This window comes from Salmo salar, chromosome ssa17, assembly GCF_905237065.1.
Source record: "Salmo salar chromosome ssa17, Ssal_v3.1, whole genome shotgun sequence".
NCBI lineage: Eukaryota > Metazoa > Chordata > Actinopteri > Salmoniformes > Salmonidae > Salmo > Salmo salar.
The window spans coordinates 5,806,287-5,830,000 of NC_059458.1; the positions used below are offsets into that span (position 1 = coordinate 5,806,287).

The following is a 23,714-nucleotide window of genomic DNA, read 5'->3' on the forward strand; positions in this document are numbered from 1 at the left end:
GGTTTGGTTCCAAATAATCCATAGTTATATCCAAATAGCGGCGTTTTGTTCGTGCGTTCAAGACACTATCCGAAGGGTAAAGAAGGGTGACGCGCCCGGCGCGTTTTCTGACAAAAAAAATCTAAATATTCCATTACCGTACTTCGAAGCATGTCAAACGCTGTTTAAAATCAATTTTTATGCGATTTTTCTCGTAAAAAAGCGATAATATTCCGACCGGGAAACCCTGTTTTCGTTCGAAGACGAAAAAATTCAAACATGGTGTCGGCTCGTGCATGCGCCTCAGTCTCATTGTTCTCAGATCGACCTCTATCCAAATGCACTACTGTTTTTCAGCCATGGCCTGCAAAGTCACCATTCATCGTTCTGGCGCCTTCTGAGAGCCTATGGGAGCGTTAGAAAATGTCACGTTATGCCAGAGATCCCCTGTTTTGGTTAGAGATGATCAAGAAGGCCAAGAAGTAGTCAGAGAGAGCGCTTCCTGTTTGGAATCTTCTCAGGTTTTGGCCTGCCAAATGAGTTCTTTTATACTCACAGACACCATTCAAACAGTTTTAGAAACTGTAGGGTGTTTTCTATCCAAATCAAACAATTATATGCATATTTACTGGGCAGGAGTAGTAACCAGATTAAATCGGGTACGTTTTTTTATCCGGCCGTGCAAATACTGCCCCCTAGCCCCAACAGGTTAAAGCAGTCCTGGATGCAAGAGCTGGCCAAAATTCCTCCAATGCGATGTGAGAGACTGATCATCAACTACAGGAAGGATTTGGTTACAGTCATTGTAGCCATAGGTGGCACAATCAGTTATTGAGTGTAATGGGGCAATTATACTGAACAAAAATATAAATGCAACAATTTCTGGTTTACAGTTCATATAAGGAAAACATTCAAATAAATTAGGCCCTAATCTATGGATATCACAGATGTCTTTAAAAAAAAAAGGTAGGGGCGTGGATCAGAAAACCAGTCAGTATCTTGTGTGACCACTTGTGTTGCGCTGCATGAGACATCTCCTTCACATACAGTGAGGGAAAAAAGTACACTGCTCAAAAAAATAAAGGGAACACTAAAATAACACATCCTAGATCTGAATGAATGAAATAATCTTAAGTACTTTTTTGTTTACATAGTTGAATGTGCTGACAACAAAATCACACAAAAATAATCAATGGAAATCCAATTTATCAACCCATGGAGGTCTGGATTTGGAGTCACAGTCAAAATTTAAGTGGAAAACCACACTACAGGCTGATCCAACTTTGATGTAATGTCCTTAAAACAAGTCAAAATGAGGCTCAGTAGTGTGTGTGGCCTCCACGTGCCTGTATGACCTCCCTACAACGCCTGGGCATGCTCCTGATGAGGTGGTGGATGGTCTCCTGAGGGATCTCCTCCCAGACCTGGACTAAAGCATCTGCCAACTCCTGGACAGTCTGTGGTGCAACGTGGCGTTGGTGGATGGAGCGAGACATGATGTCCCAGATGTGCTCAATTGGATTCAGGTCTGGGGAACGGGCGGGCCAGTCCATAGCATCAATGCCTTTCTCTTGCAGGAACTGCTGACACACTCCAGCCACATGAGGTCTAGCATTGTCTTGCATTAGGAGGAACCCAGGGCCAACCGCACCAGCATATGGTCTCACAAGGGGTCTGAGGATCTCATCTCGGTACCTAATGGCAGTCAGGCTACCTCTGGGGGGCACATGGAGGGCTGTGCGGCCCCCCAAAGAAATGCCACCCCACACCATGACTGACCCACCGCCAAACCGGTCATGCTGGAGGATGTTGCAGGCAGCAGAACGTTCTCCACGGCGTCTCCAGACTCTGTCACGTCTGTCACGTGCTCAGTGTGAACCTACTTTCATCTGTGAAGAGCACAGGGCACCAGTGGCGAATTTGCCAATCTTGGTGTTCTCTGGCAAATGCCAAACGTCCTGCACGGTGTTGGGCTGTAAGCACAACCCCCACCTGTGGACGTCGGGCCCTCATACCACCCTCATGGAGTCTGTTTCTGACCGTTTGAGCAGACACATGCACATTTGTGGCCTGCTGGAGGTCATTTTGCAGGGCTCTGGCAGTGCTCCTCCTTGCACAAAGGCGGAGGTAGTGGTCCTGCTGCTGGGTTGTTGCCCTCCTACGGCCTCCTCCACGTCTCCTGATGTACTGGCCTGTCTCCTGGTAGCGCCTCCATGCTCTGGACACTACGCTGACAGACACAGCAAACCGTCTTGCCACAGCTCACATTGATGTGCCATCCTGGATGAGCTGCACTACCTGAGCCACGTGTGTGGGTTGTAGACTCCGTGTCATGCTACCACTAGAGTGAAAGCACCGCCAGCATTCAAAAGTGACCAAAACATCAGCCAGGAAGCATAGGAACTGAGAAGTGGTCTGTGGTCACCACCTGCAGAACCACTCCTTTATTGGGGGTGTCTTGCTAATTGCCTATAATTTCCACCTGTTGTCTATTCCATTTGCACAACAGCATGTGAAATTTATTGTCAATCAGTGTTGCTTCCTAAGTGGACAGTTTGATTTCACAGAAGTGTGATTGACTTGGAGTTACATTGTGTTGTTTAAGTGTTCCCTTTATTTTTTTCAGCAGTATATTTGATCCCCTGCTGATTTTGTATGTTTGCCCACTGACAAAGAAATGATCAGTCTATAATTTTAATGGTAGGTTTATTTGAACAGTGAGAGACAGAATAACAACAAAAGAATACTGAAAAACGCATGTCAAAAATGTTATAAAATGATTTGCATTTTAATGAGGGAAATAAGTAAGGAGGCCTACAAACCTGACTCAGTTACACCAGCTATGTCATGAGGAATGGGCCAAAATTCACCCAACTTATTGTGGGAAGCTTGTGGAAGGCTAATCCAAAACGTTTGACCCAAGTTAAACCATTTTAAGGCATTTCTACCAAATACTAATTGAGTGTATGTAAACTTCAGATCCACTGGGAATGTGATGAAAGTAACAAAAGCTGAAATAACGCATTCTCTCTACTATTATTCTGACATTTCACATTCTTAAAATAAAGTGACCTCAGACATTTTTTTTTGTATTTTTTTTTTTAGATATCTCATGCAGCCATGTTACAAGTTTGAACACTAGAATGTGTGATGTAATCTACACCTCAATTAGGCTGATATAAATCCATAGTTTGAATGATTTTACATTTGAGTGTCATTAATTCGATATAGCCCACACTTTCTTGTTCTGAACTTCTAAAGCGGGTGGGATATAAGCATGGGTGTGGACAAAATGGAAATAGCATATTCCGAGGTGTGTGTACTCAGCCCCCTTCTGTACTCCGTGACTTTCACAAAATACATTTAAGGACATTAGAACATAAGCAAACTAAAAACGGTGGATAGATGGCAGCATTCACACAACTGAAAGTGTGAACCACCACATTTATCCACAGTAAAGGGACTGGAAACATAGACGAATATTAACAGAGGCAGAAAGACGTTACAGGGACTAAGTGAAGTTGACTTACAGGGACTAAGTGAAGTGACTTCAAACAGTCACTGATTTATAAAGGGAAAACCAGCCACGTTGCGGACTCTGATGTCTCACTTCCAGACCCGTTAACACCTTTTTTGCCAGTTTTTTTAGGAAAACAACACTGACCCACTGACATGTGCCTCCACTGCTTATGAGGACTGCGGGCTTCCAATCTCTGTAGGTGACGTGAGTAGGATCTTCAAGCTTGTTAACCCTCGCAAGGCTGCCGGCCTGCACAGACCAACTGGCTGGAGTGTTTACTGACATTTTCAGATCTCACCATCCCAGTCTGTCATTTGCACTTCAACAGGGCCACCATTGTTCCTGTACCCAAGCAAGCCAAGGCAACTGCACTAAATGACTATCGCCCCGTAGCACTCACTTCTGTCATCATGAAGTGCTTTGAAAGACTAGTCAAGGACCATATCACCTCCACCTTAACCGACACCATTGACAGACTACAATTTGCAACATTTCTAAGGACGACGCAATCGGCGTTGGACTGCACACTGCCCTATCCCACCTGGACAAGAATAATACCTATGCTGTCTGGTGTTAAAAGCTGAGCAGTAGTCATAGTGCCCTAACTGAATAACATTTTTCTGGACCCCATGAAGAGTGCAGCAGCTTAATGGGGATGTATATTAAATATAAATTCCCCCCGCCCCAGGGGTGTGTGCTTAGCCCCCTCCTGTACTCCCTTTTCACCCCTGACTGTGTGGCAACTCGATCATCAAGTTTGCTGTCAACTTGACAGTGGTAGGCCTGATTACCAACAACGACGAGACAGCTTACAGGGAGGAGGTTAGAGCCCTGGTGGAGTGGTGCTAGGAAAATAACCTCTCCCTCAACAAAACAAAGGAGCTTATTATGGAATACAGGAGATGAAAGAGGGAGCACGCCCCCATCCTCATCGATGGGGCCGCAGTGGATAGGTTCGAAAGCCTCTAGTTAATTGGCGTGCACATCATAGAGGACCTGAAATTGTCTCGCCACACCAACATTGTGGTGAATAAGGTGCAACAGCGCCTCTAAAACCTCAGGTAGCTGAAGAAAATCTGCATGGCCCCCGAGACCCTAACAAACTTCTGGATAGGCAGCATTGAGAGCATTATGCCAGGCTGCATCAACGCCTTGTCCGGCAACTGCTCCGCCCTCAACTGCATGGCTGTCCAAAGGGTAGGTGTGGACAGCCCTATGCATCACCAGGGCCATGCTGCCTGCCCTCCAGGACTATAGCACCCGGTGTCAAAGGAAGACCAAGAGGATCATCAAGGGCATCAGCCAGGTGAGCCACATACTGTTCACCCGTCTATTGTCAGACAGATGGAGACAGTACAGGTGCATTTAAAACCGAGACTAAAAAACTGCATCTATAATTGGCCATCAGTCGGTTGAACAGCCATCACCAGCAGTCAGCTTGTGTGCATCACCTAGTAATCTCACACACCTCATACTCACGTGCACGTACACATCACATCAAATTCCAATATTAAGCAAACTAGACAGCACAATTTAATTTTTTACTTACGTGCAGACAGGCACACTCCTTGGTCCATTTGACCTAATTCATATAATGCCCATGATTTTGGAATGAGATGTTCGACGAGCAGGTGTCCATATTCTTTTGTTTTCTAAGGTTTGTATCATTCACAACTAAAGTTTCCAAATAACTAACCTAGGGTAAGGACCAGTTTCAAATGATCACTTTTACGCTCAACATACTTTAGCCACTTCATATGCGCACTCTCGCTCCAGAATGGGGGAAATATCCTTTCTATTTTATTCAGCTAAGTTAAATTATATTCTTCTTACTATAAAATCATATAATATAAAATAATGGCATGGGACTTATAAGCATATCTTGTCTGCTAAATGAGCAAGCCTATGGCATGGCACATTGCCTGATAACATACAGTAGGCAAACTCATTCTCTTCTCCTGAAATGCATTTTCTTTATGTTTTTGAGGACTTGCTTAAAATAAATAATGGATTTATTGTGATGGTGTATGTTCAATTGATTTGGATGGTGTGGCCTGCAGATGCTAAACGTGTTTATGTTCATTAACAGTCACTTATCGTGAGACGAGACTGGCAGTCTTTTCCATGAAAATAACCGTCTGACAAAATGTAATAACCGCCACAGCCCTACTCATGACAGCTGCTGCAGTTTCGATTGAGCTTGGGACTGGCCACTGTTGGTCCTTCGAGGAGGGGGAGTGGAGCTGCTATGAAGTGTAGATACATAGCCACCATGGTGCTTTAATGCTAATGAGCCAGGGTGCTGATGGAGTGCAGTGCCCCATCAAAGTTTCTCTCAACGCAAAGGCATTTTGCTGGCTCTGAGAGCCTCGTAAAACTCCATCACTTCTGACTCCCAGGCTAAGCCATTCCATCTCATTTAGAATTATCCTGCAGTAGGAAGGAAAGCACAGATAAAACCATAATGGGACAGCGGGGGCAGCTGTAGTCGGTGCAGGAGAAGAACAGATTGTTCTCTAAGTGTGGACAGCAGACTGTCTTTGTATAATACATTTGTTTTCAGTTTATTCAATGGTGAGGATAAGTAACCTGACTAACCTCTCATTTGCTATTTATTTTGAAAATTCATACCAGTTTCAAACAAAATCATCTATTTCAATAATGAGGAAATTGTTCCCTCATTTTAATCATTTAGATTAGAATTTGGCATGGAATTTAGGGGGTCATGTTATTGGTTGTTTTTGGTGGTGTGTAAAGTGTGTGTGTGTACCAGCATCATGCAAGGCGTCCTCCTTTGTGACTAATGACAGTATGTGCTGTGAGAGCACCTCATGTATCACTGTCAAGACTGTGTGGTCGGGGTAGAGGAGCCCCTGGTAATGAATTGGTCATTTTATTCTTTACCCCTTATGTGGGGGTGATGGGGTTTGCAGACCAAGTGAAAATGCTGTGACTTACAGGAGCGAGGTGCTTTGTTGTCACCACAGTTCTGGACTCCTTTAGCTATAATTTGAGTATATATTGAGACGAAACTAACACAGGGCGTCCTCAGAATTGGGCAATCCATCCCAAAAAACGAAATGTTTAGCTTTTCTGTTCCCGCTTTGGTGATGAATTTCAACTGGATCACGAACAGAGTGGTTTTCAAACAAATGACTAGCAACATATAAAATCATCATGGCATAAGGCTCCTCTTTGGTTTAGTGCCTACTGTCATGGTCTGCATATAGATGCAACATCTCAGGATTCAGCCTCAAATGGATGTATGCAATTCTTTTTTGTTTTGTTTTACACCACTGAAGTTATCTAATGGTCACCTTCCTCCCACTGTTCTCTCTCTATGTAATTAAATGCCTATAATCATCCCAATGCAGGCTCTTTTTGAAGAACCTGGACATAATCAACCCGCCTCAATACAGACTGATAAGGTGGAGTCATGCGTCCTCCGAAACATGACCCGCCAGCTTAACCCGGAAGCCAGGCGCACCAAGGAGTCGCTAGAGCGCGATGAGCCAAGTAAAGTCCCACCGGACGATGCTGGGCCAATTGTGCGAAGTCCTATGGGACTGCCGGCCACAGCCGGTTGTGGCACAGCCCGGGAATGAACCCGGGTCTGTAGTAAAGCCTCTAGCACTGCGATGCAGCGCCTTAGACCGCTGCGCCACTCGGGAGGCCCGAATTAAAGGTGATTTTTTTGAGAATAATACAACACTAAACTCACTCCTTGAGTTGCTATGGTGTGTACTAGTGGCCTCTTGTGATACACGATCAATCTTGGCAGTCTTTTTCTGTTTGTCCCATGGTAGCTTTAACAGGCTATGTATACAGAGGACACTATCAAGATCACTCAATTTCCTTTCTGCCTTTTCCCTTCAGGGAAGACGGTCTAATCATGATTGTTTTATAGAATCTGTAACCTGGAAGGCTTGGGCTGTTAGTGCTTTCTATAGAGTGAGGTCAACGTATTTAGACAGACTTTTTTGGTGATTTTGTACGTGCCCCCCCTCCCCACCTTCCCCATTTTAGGGAACCAAAAGTATTTGGACAAATTCACTTGTGTATTAAAGTATTCAAAAGTTTAGTGTTTGGTCCCATATTCCTAGCACCAAATCAATCTTGTGACTCTTGTTGGATGCCTTTGCAGTTTTGTTTTACTTGTTTCAAGTTTTGTGCCCAATAGAAATGAATGGTCTATAATGTATTGTCATTTTGGAGTCACTTTTATTGTAAATAAGAAAAGAATGTTTCTGAACACTTCTGCGTTAATGTAGATGCTACCATGATTACAGATAATCCTGAAAGAATCTTGAATATTGATGAGTGAGCAAGTTGGAGGCATAAATATCATTCCCCCTAAAAATGCAAACCTCTCCTGTTGTTGGTAATGGCATTTCTTGGGGGTATGATATTTATGCCTCAAACTTTCTCAATCGTAATTTTTCACAATTCATTCAGGATTATCCGTAATCATGGTAGCATCCACATTAATGCATAAGTGTTCAGAAAGATATTCTATTCTTATTTACAATAAAAGTGACTCAAATGACACAGTACATAATTTACCATTCATTTCTATTGGACACAAAATAATCTGAAAAACAACCAAAAACTGCAAATGCATCCAACAAGTTTGTAATGTCACAAGCTTGTTATAGTCATTGCATGCTAGGAATTATGGGACCAAATATGAAGTTTTTGACTACTCAAATAAGTGAATTTGTCCAAATACTTTTGGTTGCCTAAAATGGGCTATGTACCAAAAGTGCTGTAATTTATATTTCTATGTAATTTCTATAGATGAAAATTCCCTCAAGTCTTCACCTTAACCTCAAAGTCATTGTATCATTTTAAATTCAAAGTGCTGGAGTACAGAGCCAAAACAACAAAAAATGTCACTGTCCAAATACTTTTAGCCCTCACCACCAAGAGAGTGCTACACACACAGAGGGTTAAATATGGTGGTGGGGAGAGTGTGAGGGGAAGATGCAATCGGGCAAATTTAGAAGTGAGTGGGAGAGGGAGAAATCTTTCCATTTCTCAGAGCTTCCGTGAACCTCAGGCAAGTCTGGGCCTGATTTTATGTCAGATGGCTGCTGTTATCTATCCATTTTTTTATGTACTGTACATATTGTTAACAGTCCTGAGCTGCAGGCAGAGACCAGCTTCTACAATCATGATCTGTACCCCCATTTCTGCTACTTTCTGCTACTATCCACAATCATGCACTCTTCCAGCTTACAGTGCATTCGGAAAGTATTCAGACCCCTTGACTTTTTCCACATTTTGTTACATTACAGCCTTATTCTAAAATTGATTAAATCATTTTTTACTCATCAATCTACACACAATACCCCATAATGACAAAGCATTTTTGCAAATGTATTACAAATAAAAAAACGAAATACCTTAGTTACATAAGTATTCAGACCCTTTGCTATGAGACTCAAAATTGAGCTCAGGTGCATCTTGTTTCCATTCATCATCCTTAATGTTTCTACAGCTTGATTGGAGTCCACCTATGGTAAATTCTATTGATTGGACATGATTTCGAAAAGGCACACTTCTGTCTATATAAGGTCCCACAGTTGACCGTGCATGTCAGAGCAAAAACCAAGCCATGAGTTCGAAGGAATTCTCCGTAGAGCTCCGAGAAAGGATTGTGTCGAGGCACAGATCTGGCGAAGGGTACCAAAAAATGTCTGCAGCATTGAAGGTCCCCAAAAACACAGTGGCCTCCATTATTCTTGAATTGAAGAAGTTTGGAACCACCAAGACTCTTCCTAGAGCTGGCTGGCTGGCCAAACTGAGCCACCAGGGGAGAAGGGCCTCTGTAGAGATGGGAGTACCTTCCAGAAGGACAACCATCTCTGCAGCACTCCACCAATCAGGCCTTTATAGTAGAGTGGCCAGACGGAAGCCACTCCTCAGTATAAGGCACATAACAGCCTGCTTGGAGTTTGTCAAAAGGCACCTAAAGGACTCAGACCATGAGAAACAAGATTCTCTGGTCTGATGAAACCAAGATTGAATTCTTTGGCCTGAATGCCAAGCATCACGTCTAGAGGAAACCAGGCACCAACCCTACGGTGAAGCATGGTGGTGGCAGCATCATGCTGTGGGGATGTTTTTCAGCGGCAGGTACTGGGAGACTAGTCAGGATCCAGGGAAAGATGAACGGAGGGAAATATAGAGATCCTTGATGAAAACCTGCTCCAGAGCGCTCAGGACCTCAGACTGGGGCAAAGGTTCACCTTCCAACAGGACAACGACGCTTAGCACCCAGCCAAGACAACGCATGAGTGGCTTCGGGACAAGTCTCTGAATGTCCTTGAGTGGCCTACCCAGAGCCTGGACTTGAACCCGATCAAACATCTCTGGAGAGACCTGAAAATAGCTGTGCAGCGACGCTCCCCATCCAACCTGACAGAGCTTGAGGATCTGCAGAGAAGAATGGGAGTAACTCCACAAATACAGGTGTGCCAAGCTTGTAGCGTCACACCCAAGACTCGAGGCTGTAATCACTGCCAAAGGTGCTTCAACAAAGTAAAGGGTCTGAATACTTAGGTAAATATTATTTTTATTTTTATTGTATTTTTTTATGCATTTGAAAAAATGTCTTAACCTGTTTTTGCTTTGTCATTATGTGGTATTGTGTGTAGATTGATGAGGGGGGAAAACTATTGAATCAATTGTATAATAAGGCTGTAACGTAACAAAATGTGGGAAAAGTCAAGGGGTCTGAATACTTTCTGAATGCACTGTATATAACAAGTAATGTGTACAATTTTTTTGTAAATAGTTGTTTTGAATACATGCAGATCCTATAGTGTTTTTTTTGCTCTGGAAGTTACAACCATGTTGGACTAAGTTGTCTGAAAGTTCAATCAATTGCACCATATCCTAAAATGTGGGGAATTCTTTTCTTCTGTATGTGGTAGATATGTTTTTGTAGCTTTCAGATTAATGCTCAGTCTCTCAACCCTGGAGCTACAGTGACATTGAGCTGTATTGTAGGATTGAGCTCTCTCTCCCTCTGCCTGTGGGGTAATAGGAATATACTACAGCACTGGTGATAAAGCCGAGCCTGTTGTTTTCTCTGATTGGCTTATTCTCAATGTGACATTTAAATCCAGCAGTGACTACCCAATGCTTCACCCGCTTTCACTCGTTCGCTCTCTCTCTCTTGCTTCCTCCACCCCGCCCAGTGGCTGTATTCACTCTGGGTTTTGTCTGTGCACCAGCGACAGTATCAGCGCGACATGGAGAGGATAAACTCAGCCACACACCTCATCTGCATCGATGCACACAGTCAAGCCGGATCTTTTGAGGAGGAATCTCGTTTAGACACCCTGATCAGCACAGGATTAAGGACAAAATTCTGTGGCACTGTAATTTTAAAGGAATACTCTAACTACTTTTTTTCCCCCTTTTTTTCCTTTCAGATCTTTGGGTTCTTAGTGGATTTTACATACTGCTTTCGTTGGCTTGTTTTGGTTTACCTGATGCGTTGATTTTAACGATGCAAGCAGCGGTGCTGAGTACAGGCTTGCTCTGAGCCGCTCCGAGTTGACCTCTGTGAGCTCGCTCTCCAGCTCTGTCAGTCCTCCACATAGGCATCACATCAGCTGTTCTGAGAAAACGGGGGGAATTTCCCTTTTATTGCCCACCCATCATGCCATCCAGGGAGTTGTACATAGTCAGGGAGGGGAAGAAGTCTCTGGTACACGAGGCTAAGAAGGAGGGGGCGCAGAAGGACATTGTGGCCACAGCCCTGGGTGTGAGGATGGGGTCAGGGACCCAGAAGCCCCGTGCCACTTTCTGGCAACCTCTCAAACTGTTTGCCTATTCACAGCTCACCTCACTGGTCCGTCGAGCCACCCTGAAGGACAACGACCACGCGACCAAGTATGAGAAAGTCCACAATTTCAAGGTAAGACCTGAACTTGCCTGCTTAACACTTCTTACTTTTCCTCTTCAGCTCTTTCTTTTTCACTGCCTTTATGGTGGTTATATCACATTTTGAGGTTGTTTGATTGGCATATTTTTACATTTTTGGAATGACGGGGGAGAGAATTGCCTCTTTGTAAAAGATCGAATATAAATTCTGATCGGCTTCTGACTAGTGAGCATCATTTTGAGTAGTCATGAAGGAGGAGGGATTGTAGTAGTCCTCAGCAACCAATAGAGTAGTCTGACTGGCTACCGGACCTGTCGTGGGTAGCTCATATAAACTGGGAGAGGGAGACAGAACCTGACAGAACACAACACAGCCCTTAACCCATTCTGCCCAACCAGACGCTTGGGGACCCTCACAGAATCCAGCCGCATCTTGCTAACCACGCCACTTACCAGTCAAACACAGCAACCATCTCCTAAAATAATCTCAGCCAGATATAATTTTACTAGAGCATGTGAAAATAATAAATTTGGTTTTGTGAGTTTTTTTTAAAATACCAAGACTGCTATAACACCAGTCATTAGGTTTTCTCATTTGTTGTTTGTCTTGTCATTTGCACAAGATGCCTATCCTCCACGTTCCCATTCCCAAAATAACAATCTAAAACGAGTCCACCATGCTTTTCACAGATATATGTTGAGCATTTCTGATTGGTCTAGCCATTACCTGGCAAAACTAGGCATTTGTTTGATGTAGTCCCTTTTAGATATGTGATAACCCTGGCATTGTCAACCATGGTACACACACACACTCCCACCACCGCCACTCTCCAACCCCCATTAAGGCCTGCCAGTCTACTTTCTAGTGCTGCTTATCTCTCACACAGGGATAATTCCCAATTGGCTCCTTCAGTGTGTGCAGGCTGTGGAGAGCCAGGGGAAAGCCTAGTATGTCCATCTATCCTTCCATCCAGTAAAAAAGTGACCATGTTTTCCATCCTCTCTTCCTCTCCCCTGCAGGTGCACACCTTCCGGGGACCCCACTGGTGTGAATATTGTGCCAACTTCATGTGGGGCCTCATCGCTCAGGGAGTTAAATGTGCAGGTAAAGGGAGGGTGGGAAGCAAACTGTGGTCTCTGCTTTGTGTTTTGTCTTTTAACACACAGCTAGTTTGAACCAGGTTTCGAGGAGATGTCATATACAGCACCATACCAGTGTCTACAGGGCGTTCGTAAATTCTATCTGGTAATCTATTCGAGTTCAGAGCACTCTGGTTTGAGAGTGTCAGAGCACAGAATAATTTATGAATTTACGAACGACAAGTTGTGCCTGTTGATATGACAGGTGCCAGTAAACATTGGCTAAAAAAACGAATTGAAATGTTGCCAGTAAGTTACAATCACTAACCCTCTTGATAACATGAAAATAGTCTAACCAGCGCAGCAAAGGTGAGTAAAATTAGTCAGAGTGAGCTGTTCTCTCATTTTTGTCTTTAAAGTAGCTAGCTAGTCAATGTTAGCCAGTTAGCTTGGATGCTTGACTGCCGTTATTAGAATTGTTTTATTTAACCTTTATTTTAAGGAAAACATTTGAAAACCTACATTGCTTTCGGAAAGTATTCAGACCCCTTGACTTTTTTAACATTTTGTTACGTAACAGCCTTATTCTAAAATTGATTAAATTGTTTACCCCATAATGGCAAAGCAAAAACTGGTTATTAGAAATGTTTGCAAATGTATTAAATCAAAAACGGACATTTCCATAAGGGTAAGGGTAGGCAACAACACGTCTGACACGCTAATCCTCAACACAGGGGCCCCTTGGGTGCATGCTTAGTCCCCTCCTGTACTCCCTGTTCACCCACGACTGCGTGGCCAAATACGACTCCAACACCATTTAATTTTGTTGACGACACAACAGTGGTAGGCCTGATTACCGACAACGATGAGACCGCCTATAGGGAGGAGGTCAGAGACCTGGCCGTGTGGTGCCAGGACAACAACCTCTCCCTTAATGTGAGCGAGACAAAGGATCTGATCATGGACTACAGGAAAAGGTGAGCCGAACAGGCCCCCATGAACATTGACGGGGCTGTAGTGGAGTGGGTCGAGAGTTTCAAGTTCCTTGGTGTCCACATCCCCAACGAACTATCATGGTCCAAACACACCAAGACAGTTGTGAAGAGTGCACGACAACAGCTTTTCCCCATCAGGAGACTGAAAGTATTTGGCATAGGTCCCCAGATTCTCAAAAAGTTCTACAGCTGCACCATCGAAAGCATCCTGACCCGGTTACATCACCGCCTGGTATTGCAACTGCTCGGCATCTGACCCAAGGCCCAGTACATCACTGGGGCCAAGCTTCCTGCCATCCAGGACCTCTACCAGGCGGTGTCAGAGGAAGGCCCTAAAAATTGTCAGACTCCAGCCACCCTGTTCTCTCTGCTACCGCACGCAAGCGGTACTGGAGTGCCAAGTCTAGGTCCAAGAGGCTTCTAAACAGCTTTTACCCCCAAGCCATAAGACTCCTGAACATCTAATCAAATGGCTACCCAGACTATTTGCATTGCCCATCCCCCCCTCTTCCCCTCGTTCACACCGTTGCTACTCTCTGTTGTTATCATCTATGCATAGTCACTTTAGTACCTCTACCTACATGTATTTATTACCTCAACTAACCGGTGCCCTCGCACATTGACTCTGTACCGGTACCCCCCTGTATATAGTCTCGCTATTGTTATTTTACTGCTGCTCTTTAATTACTTCTTAGTTTTATTTCTTATTCTTATCTGTATTTTTTTTTAACTGCATTGTTGGTTAGGGGCTCGTAAGTAAGCATGTTGTGTTCGGCGCATGTGACTAATACAATTTGATTTGCTCTAGTTTTCAATGTCACTTTAAGGGCAAATTGATCAGAGATCACCACTGCAGACCTTAAGAAATTATGTGTATGATAAAGTGGGTTCTTACTATTGTATTTTTTTATTGATTTGAAGTATTTGTCTAACTAATGTGTAATTGCTTTTTGCTCTTGTAATACAGGGCTCCCTTGCAAACAAGGCTGGTCTCAATGGGACCCCCTGCCTAAATAAAGGTTAAATAAAACATACAAAATTCATCTCCAATTGGAAAAGAAATCAGATTGGCATAACATTGAGGATGCGTTTATGCGTTGTAACAGAATAATCGTTTTTAGTGCTGCCTGCCATTTTAAATTGTGATAATGATACTTTATTTAGGCAGGACTACCCTGCCTAAATAAAGGTTCAATTAAATGATACAGCATTATTGCTAGTCTCTTTTTCTGCCCAGATTGCGGTTTGAATGTCCACAAACAGTGTTCCAAAATGGTGCCAAACGACTGTAAGCCTGACCTCAAGCATGTCAAGAAAGTATACAGTTGTGACCTTACGACCCTGGTAAAAGCCCACAATTCCAAGCGACCCATGGTGGTGGACATGTGCATACAAGAGATTGAGTCTAGAGGTGAGCAGTAGAAAACGACCCACTTGTGATGTTTTTTTGCTATACGGTTGTTATGGTTTCAGACATCCTCCAGTAACAATGTTCATGTTACTTTGTTCGAATTTCCTGACAAGTAATGGAGAGGTATGAATTTGCACTGGTGTTAGTTTGATAAATGTAAAGCTGTTTAATTTGTCATTGTCTTTCTCTCCCGTCCTTCTCTAACTGTAGGTGTTCAGTCTGAGGGCCTGTACAGAATCTCAGGCTTCAGTGATCTGATTGAAGATGTGAAGCTGGCTTTTGACAGAGGCAGGGCCCTTTTCCCTTTTGCCACTGTATCGCATTCAGTTACCTGCTTTCTGGCTGGGGCAGTCAGTGGGTATCAATTGGACTTAGGCCATGGACAGCATTTTTCAAGGACTATTGTTGATATTGCTGCAAGATTGCAGGGACTAGGTTGGACAAAAACTGATTTAATTGTTAATGGCAGTTATCAAGTAAGGCCAATCGAGTGCCAACTGAGTTTATAATCTCTAGACCGGCTGCATAGCCACAAAACAATGTAATTCTAAGTTCTCATTTTGGATGCATGCAACCGTTGTGGCATCTTTTAATTAACTGCCCCATCTATAGTTAAGTTTAAAAAATTCTCCCTCTCTCCCAATAGATGGTGAAAAGGCGGACATTTCTGTGAATGTGTATGAAGACATCAATATAATCACTGGCGCACTGAAACTGTACTTCAGGGATTTACCTATTCCTCTTATCACGTATGACGCCTACCCAAGGTTCATGGAGGCAGCAAGTTAGTCCTAAACTTAGCCCGTTTAATGAATATTTGTATTTTGAGTTTTATTTGGTGTGTGTTATGGTTCCTATCCTGCAGACGCTGACTGTGTGTCCGTTTTGTCGGGTTCTAGAGATTACAGATCCAGACAAGCGGTTAGAGGCCCATCATGAAGCTCTGAAGCTGCTGCCACCTGCACACTGTGAAACACTGTGTTATCTCATGGCCCACTTAAAGAGGTGAGACCAAATATTGTAGTATATTATGGTAAAACAGGCGTATAGTGCCTAGTCATTGAGTAGAGACAATGATTAGATGTACAGTCTATTAAAACTTCTTAGGGAGCGACGTCCCGTCAACGGGACAGTTGTAAATCATGCAGAGCGTTGTGTCATGATCGCAGATTTTAGAGAAACAACAAATGTCAGTACGTATGTGTCTTATATCGGCTGAAAGCTTAAATTCTTGTTAATATAACTGCACTGTCAATTTACAGTAGCTATTACTGCGAAAAAATGCCATGCTATTGTTTGAGAGCCCCTAACAACAACACTTTTTTCACTGCGATAGGTTTGATAAATTCACCGCTGAAGGTGAAATGTGTGCTTACATTCTGAAATCTTGCCCTGATTTATCATCCAAAGGGTCCCAGAGATAACATGAAGTGTCGTTTTGTTGGATAAAATCCTTTTTCATATCTTAAAATGGTCCATATAGCATGCATGATGGATTTTGTATTTCCAGTTGTTCAATTTGCAAAGAACAGAATCTGTGAAAATCTAACCCTAAACGTTGTTTGAACCAGTCAAATCACATTTGTATGTATTCCTCTGAGATCCTAGAACGTAACCAGACTTCACTATATCATTAGGTTTGTAGTATATCCTATAGGACACCAAATTTGGTCAGAGAGCGACGCTTTCATGGCACGCCAATGACACGGGCGGTCTTCAACTTTGTCAAATAAGCACCAATCGGGGTCAAACAAAGCTAACTAGATAGCCAATGATCTGGGCTTTACGGGAGTATCTGGAAACCCTATATCTGTCGCAAAATGCAGCTGCTAACCTTGTGCGACAGCATGCCTTTTCCTTTTGGACAAAAATTATACGAATATTCCGAGTTACGAAGTTATGAAAACTGGTTGTTTTGCAAATGTTTAACTTATAATATGGCTACTAATACTGGAAAAGCTAAATCAAAGTCCAAGTATACAGATTTGACGATATTCTTGCATAAAAATGTTATATGAATGCAAAAATGTCTCCTTCACGATTTGCCCAAATGTCATGTAGTTCGCTCATACTTCAACATATCTGTCTGAAACTTTGCGCATACACAGCTGCCATCTTGTGGACACCATCAGAATTACAACCAGAGTGATAGCTTGAAGTGAGACCTTTCAGTTGCATTTCAAAGATGGTGGTAAAAAGAAAAAAAGCGGTTGGTTTTTTTCTTTGTATTTTCTTCTACCAGATCTTTTGTGTTTATATTCTCCTACATTCAATTCACATTTCCACAAACTTCAAAGTGTTTCCTTTCAAATGGTACCAAGAATATGCATATCCTTGCTTCAGGGCCTGAGCTATAGGCAGTTAGATTTGGGTATGTCATTTTAGGCAAAAATTGAAAAAAAGGGGGCTATCCCTAAGAAGTTTTAACAATAACAAAAAAATCTGGAGATGTCTTGATTGCATAAATATGTGCGCACCTGAACAATAGTTGGTGGAAGCACCTTTGACAGCCATTAGGATGTTAAAAATAGTTTTTGGGCCACAATTAAAAATGGCTATTTGTAATTCTCACACCACTTTGCAATGAGCTGGAGGCAGTATGCGTTTTTAAAACATATACTATAGCTACTTAATTGTTTGAAACCTGAGCATTTTACTACATAGTATGAGGCATGTTTTACCTTGTTTCAACGTAGCCAAGGCAAAATGTCACCATCAGTAGAGGCAATTATTTTATACAGACATTGAAACTAGTACCTCATTTCTCATTCTATTTTTATTTCAACTTTCTTTCATTTTCCGGTAGCCAAATGCAAATTTGCGTGTAGCCTACTGCCTTGTGCGTATTGCTGCGCTAATAATGTTAAGAAATAATAGTTTATCAACATTTTAAGCTAAACGGTCTTGATCTGTTGTATCAGATTCATTGCTTTTAAAAAGAAAATGTATGTCACCTAGGCCTTCTGATTTTATGAATGAATGTGGTATCTATCCTCCCACAACTGAGTCTGGGCTATTTATTTCTCGACAAGCTGACCAATGGAATAGTTAAACTTTTTTCCTACTATGCGTATAGTAGATTTCCCCAAGTAAATTGAATTAAATTGCCAAAATGTATATAGTTGAATTAGCCTACTCCTGTCTATACAGAAATAAGTAAAATAATTCAAAATAGACTACTAAAGCATGATTTGGCCACAGAGGATCATTAGCTTCAGTCGGAAGGAAAGGCAGCGAGCGCTGCAAAAATACCAAATAGATTGTTGATTTACGACTGTCACTGAAAAGTAGAGGCCCAGCCAGGCATATTACAATATTTCTAAATTCAATCGCAGGAAAACATAGTTTGGAAAGCAAATGGCTATTGCTGTAAAGAGAAGACAATGAAAAGACTAATCTGTCTTTTAGATATCAAAATGTTCATCTTAATTGAGCGAATAACAGTAGTCCTATAGCCTACCTTATTGGCACCAGTGGAGAGCATCGGCTATCATTGTTGGGTCAGTCCCACTTAAGTTTGTTTTTGGACAATAATTTCCTCCTCCAGTTTAGATGGACGTCGTATTTGTGTCTCCCCTTATCGTAGGCCTATTATATGGACAACCTTGTTTTTATTAATTGTCAGTTTCAGCAGAGTAGGCTACCCTGTAATTTGTCTTATTAAAAAAGATTCTGCTAATGTCTCCAGTCATATAAAGTGTAGTAGAATTGCATGAAATGTGTTTTTCACGTGCAAAGAAAGAAGAAATGTATCTGATATAGCCCAGGCCTCTACACTATACTCGCTCAGCCATGCATTGATTGGTATTTTTTTTGCAAACAGTGATTGAGTCATAGCCTACTATTTGTAATGTGATCTTACATCAGACTTCAAATGTGATGATGAAAGGTATTTTATATTATAAAGGTGCATTTTTATGGTGAAAATTTGCTTCCCCAAACTTATGGGTCTGGTACATTTCTCAAATGTAATTTAAATGAAAATGCTGCCGGTCAAATGTGTGGCGCCACATTTTCCTAACGGAGTCCCTGGCATGCACGTATTTTGCTGCTCTGTTCCAGTGGAATCTAACAGCATCTTTATCTCACGTTGAATAGTTGATTCCTGCCATGTCAATTTATTTCTTCTGTTATAGTATTTATAATATAATGCAATATAGTACAATAAAACAATTTTTTCCCCCATATGAATAACTAGTGAGATGTTCCAAATTCTAATCCATCTTCGATACAGTGTGCGCATCAATTCACTTTGTTTTTCTTGCCATTGTGAACTAAGCGTTGTACATTTGTAAATTCAATCACCCCTCTTCCCGACAGCTAAAGGTCCGAACCTTCTGCGCAGGTGCTGGGTTCTCTACTTTGCACAGTCTCTGCTCTACTCGTTGAGCTGCCCAGAGAACATGCTACCCTGGCGAATGATGCTTTTTTAATAAAGTTAGATCAAAGCTGAATCAATGTCTACAAGATCACATAATGATAGTATTCTATATAACATAACTGAATATAATAGCATAGTATAACATACTGTAAGTCAAATTACATCACCTAATTTCATATGAGATTTTCGGATGATTGTTCGAATGGTCACATTTTTCTCATGCGGCCAAAACTCAGCAGCCCTTGCCAAAGAATCACAAGCACAACGTGATTCGAATCTTCAGTTCTGGGGAAAAGTGATACATGGGGGTGGGATCCGCAGCCTCTGCCTTATTTTAATTACAAAATCAAATGCCCGTCGGCCAATGGCGGTTCTAGTGTTAAAATGTGTAAATACTTGTGAAGCAGCTTATTGTGTGACTTAAGGAAAATCTTAGGACAAATACTTATGCAATCAAGACAGGCCTTTTTAAAATTATTATTAATTGTAAAGTTAATATTTTTTACTAGGCATTATATGTTAACAGTAGCCAATAATTTGTTTTATGGTAGAAAACTAATATGGCCTTGAATGAGCATGTCAATGGCACCCAAAGGTTTTTTTTTTTTTTTTGCTGTTTCTCTCTTTGCCTGACCCTTTCCTGTTCCTCTTCAAAGGGTAACCCAAAATGAGAAAGACACCCTGATGAATGCAGAAAACCTTGGCATTGTTTTTGGGCCCACCCTCATGCGTGCCCCAGACCTGGATGCGATGACGGCGCTCAATGACATCCGCTACCAGAGACAGGTGGTGGAGACGCTTATAAAGAACGAAGACATTCTGTTCTGAAAGGGGATGACAAACAATGAAGGAATCTTAAATCATGAATAAGCTATTTACTCATAATTTAGAAAGGAGGAAGTGACAATGTTTTTAATATTTTCCCTTTGTAAAACCAAGACTTGAATAATAATGGAGTTTTTGCACCATTGTACATTATTTTCCACTCCCAGTGAACCATGTCTGAAGAGATGTCTGTTGGGTTTGAATCACGTACCTTAGACTTGTCTTTTGCATGTTCATCCCCCCATTTGTGTCGGGGTAATTGATGGAACACACATTCCTTTGGATAGCTAGTATGTGATTTTGTTTTCAGATATTGGGTCAAACCAAAGGGAAAGAGAGAGGACTCAACTTTATCTCTGACATTGTAGTGTCTTTGACAGCATGGGCAGTGCCATTGATGCTACAACCCATAGGAATCCCCATCCAGTTGGCTACTTTTAATACTTTGAAATGGCGGCGGCATGGTGGAAGCCCTCAATGGCAATGTCCATGCCAAAATGGGTTATATACATGATGAGTCCTCTATCTCTATGGGTCACACTCACTCATTAGCTGCTCTCTCTGATCTTGTAGATGTGGCTCATTTGTTTCATGATGGGTTTATTCTTCCTGTGAATCACTAATGTACCTGGATGTAACATAGAATACCATTAGTTAAAAACCTTGTTTATTTTGTTTAAAATTGTTGTTTGTATGTTGTTCATTTCAAATAAATGCAGTGGGATATTTATATAATTTCAGCCAGTAGTTCTAAAGGTAGCCTAGCACTCACAAGCCATAACAGGTGTCTTAAATGTAGTATATCATATTAGCGGTGTGTCTCATGTACATTTGCCCTTCATTTATATTATAATGGGTGCCACACCATTGGCCCTGACTGCCCCTATTGTCAGAGTATCCAATGTGCCCAAGTGATCAAGCCTGCCACTTTTACCTTGCAGCATCATTGTATGTGATGGTGCCTTTCTACCTTCCTATCAACATTGTCCATCTGTTTTGGTTGTTTGAAGTATCCCTTTGTTCCTTGACAGACTATGGCACAAAACTTTTCTAGTTTAAAAAGTATAAATGGTACCAAATAGCTCAATGGATGCAAAGTTGAGTCAGTCTGGTTTAATTCGAACCTAACTAACCAGTTTGATTACAATGGGAAGCCCATCCACAGTGGATGGCCCATCATCAGGCAATTAAGTATGCTAAGCCTGTGACAAGGTCTGTGAGAGTTTTGTGCAAGAAGGATCAGTCATGTATCCCAGTTTTGCGGAACAGTGTAGCTTAATAACAGGAAGAATAAACCGATATCATGACATGCCTTGCTCATATCGCTATCAAAATATTAGATTTCTACCAAATTATTAATATTGGTGCCCACCACCAAAAATTTACAAAATGTAGGGCCCTATAAAATCACTTTTTCTCAAATGAGTTTTTTTTTTGGGGGGTTTTTGCTCTCAATCTTTATATAAAGAAAGCCAAGTTGGATGTTCTAAGTTCACAACAATGCTTAAACCACATCAGGGGACTACTTTTGAGCTCTGAGTTTAAAAAAAAAGAAATTAAGATTGTGTGTAAATTAAGTGCACAACAGCAACACACCGTGTTTGGTTAGCATAGGTTTCTGTAGCACTCGTGATCGCAAAGTTTGCTAAACAAATGGCCATTGGATTGATGCAAATAATCATATCATTTTGCCAGGTAGGCTACTTTGTAGTTTAACATTTAATTGAGAAGGTTTTTGGGAAAGCCTTCCCATATCTACCAGAATATGGTTCTCATTAGCATCATTGCTAACGGCTACACAAAGTATAGACATACACACACACACACACACACAGATGGGGGCATTCCTGTGCTGTTTCAGAAAGTTGCAGGAAAATACGAATCACTGATGCATTTTGTTCAGGTCTTATGATTAACTTTTTTAACGTTGTTGAATTCTGTTTTAATATCTGTATTCCTTTTCCTTCCACATTCTCCGGAACGCAGATTTGATAGAGCCCTAAAAATTATGCCAAACTACCTTCCTCGAGCGAGCAAGTGGGACTTGTGGGTTCTATGTTGTGGATTACCTGTCATAGGGACTGGCCTGTGTTGCAGGTTTATCAAGACCAACATGGAATTATTGATTTCGATGGCAACATTACAAAAAAGGTAGGCCTGTATTTTCTCAATGGCTGAAAAGCAAGCTAAATGTATTATATTCCTTGAGCAAAAAGTATTTTTCATCCAGCTCTACGCAGTGAGTAATGAAAAGTAGCCGATACAGCAATATTGTTTTCCATACAAAGTACACAAATAATTGTTAGGAATAATATTTAGGCCTAATTAAAATGTTTAAGTACCAACACTAACGGACCAGTTATACTAGGCACTACCTCTAGCAGCAATCAAAATAATGGAGACCAGTCATTTTTGATGGAGGGTAGCAGACACGAGGATACATTCAGACTTAAATCAGCAGTTATGAGCTTGGCGACGAGGGCTCACCGTCCCGCATTTATGCGATAAATCGGAGGTGGGATTGTCTTCCTAGCTAGCTCTAACACCGTGCTGGACAGGCTAATTGCAAATGTGACATGCAAAGGAAGATCTTGGTGATTCCTAGTCCCTTGAAGGGGCAATCTGCAGTTGCTACATCCATTTGTGGACTTTTAAATTAATGATATACTCATTTATTCTTGATGAATATAACTTATAACCTAGTTCAACTGTTTTACCCCATCAGAACCCAAACTATGAACTCAAAATAGAAAATATACTGCTCAAAAAAATAAAGGGAACACTTAAACAACACCATGTAACTCCAAGTCAATCACACTTCTGTGAAATCAAACTGTTCACTTAGGAAGCAACACTGATTGACAATAAATTTCACATGCTGTTGTGCAAATGGAATAGACAACAGGTGGAAATTATAGGCAATTAGCAAGACACCCCTAATAAAGGAGTGGTTCTGCAGGTGGGGACCACAGACCACTTCTCAGTTCCTATGCTTCCTGGCTGATGTTTTGGTCACTTTTGAATGCTGGCGGTGCTTTCACTCTAGTGGTAGCATGAGACGGAGTCTACAACCCACACAAGTGGCTCAGGTAGTGCAGATCATCCAGGATGGTACATCAATGTGAGCTGTGGCAAGAAGGTTTGCTGTGTTTGTCAGCGTAGTGTCCAGAGCATGGAGGCCGTAAGAGGGCAACAACCCAGCAGCAGGACCGCTACCTCCGCCTTTGTGCAAGGAGGAGCAGGAGCACTGCCAGAGCCCTGCAAAATGACCTCCAGCAGGCCACAAATGTGCATGTGTCTGCTCAAACGGTCAGAAACAGACTCCATGAGGGTGGTATGAGGGCCCGACATCCACAGGTGGGGGTTGTGCTTACAGCCCAACACCGTGCAGGACGTTTGGCATTTGCCAGAGAACACCAAGATTGGCAAATTCGCCACTGGCGCCCTGTGCTCTTCACAGATGAAAGCAGGTTCACACTGAGCACATGTGACAGTCTGGAGACGCCGTGGAGAACGTTCTGCTGCCTGCAACATCCTCCAGCATGACCAGTTTGGCGGTGAGTCAGTCATGGTGTGGGGTGGCATTTCTTTGGGGGGCCGCACAGCCCTCCATGTGCTCGCCAGAGG

The 23,714-nt window shown here is 42.1% G+C and overlaps 1 protein-coding gene across 3 annotated transcripts in view; it reads left to right on the forward strand.

Annotated features, from left to right (window-relative positions):
• The window catches only part of LOC100196534 (N-chimaerin), a 46,295-nt gene extending 25,478 nt beyond the window's left edge, over positions 1 to 20,817 (forward strand). For all 3 annotated transcript variants that reach the window (XM_045698752.1, XM_014151218.2, XM_014151220.2), the window contains 7 exons: positions 11,352 to 11,429; positions 12,416 to 12,500; positions 14,708 to 14,881; positions 15,092 to 15,169; positions 15,528 to 15,665; positions 15,781 to 15,886; positions 19,919 to 20,817. In XM_045698752.1, the coding sequence (XP_045554708.1) occupies positions 11,352 to 11,429; positions 12,416 to 12,500; positions 14,708 to 14,881; positions 15,092 to 15,169; positions 15,528 to 15,665; positions 15,781 to 15,886; positions 19,919 to 20,090 (831 nt within the window). In that variant the 3' untranslated portion in view covers positions 20,091 to 20,817. The remainder of the gene's footprint in view (positions 1 to 11,351; positions 11,430 to 12,415; positions 12,501 to 14,707; positions 14,882 to 15,091; positions 15,170 to 15,527; positions 15,666 to 15,780; positions 15,887 to 19,918) is intronic.
• The last annotated feature ends 2,897 nt before the right edge of the window (positions 20,818 to 23,714 follow it).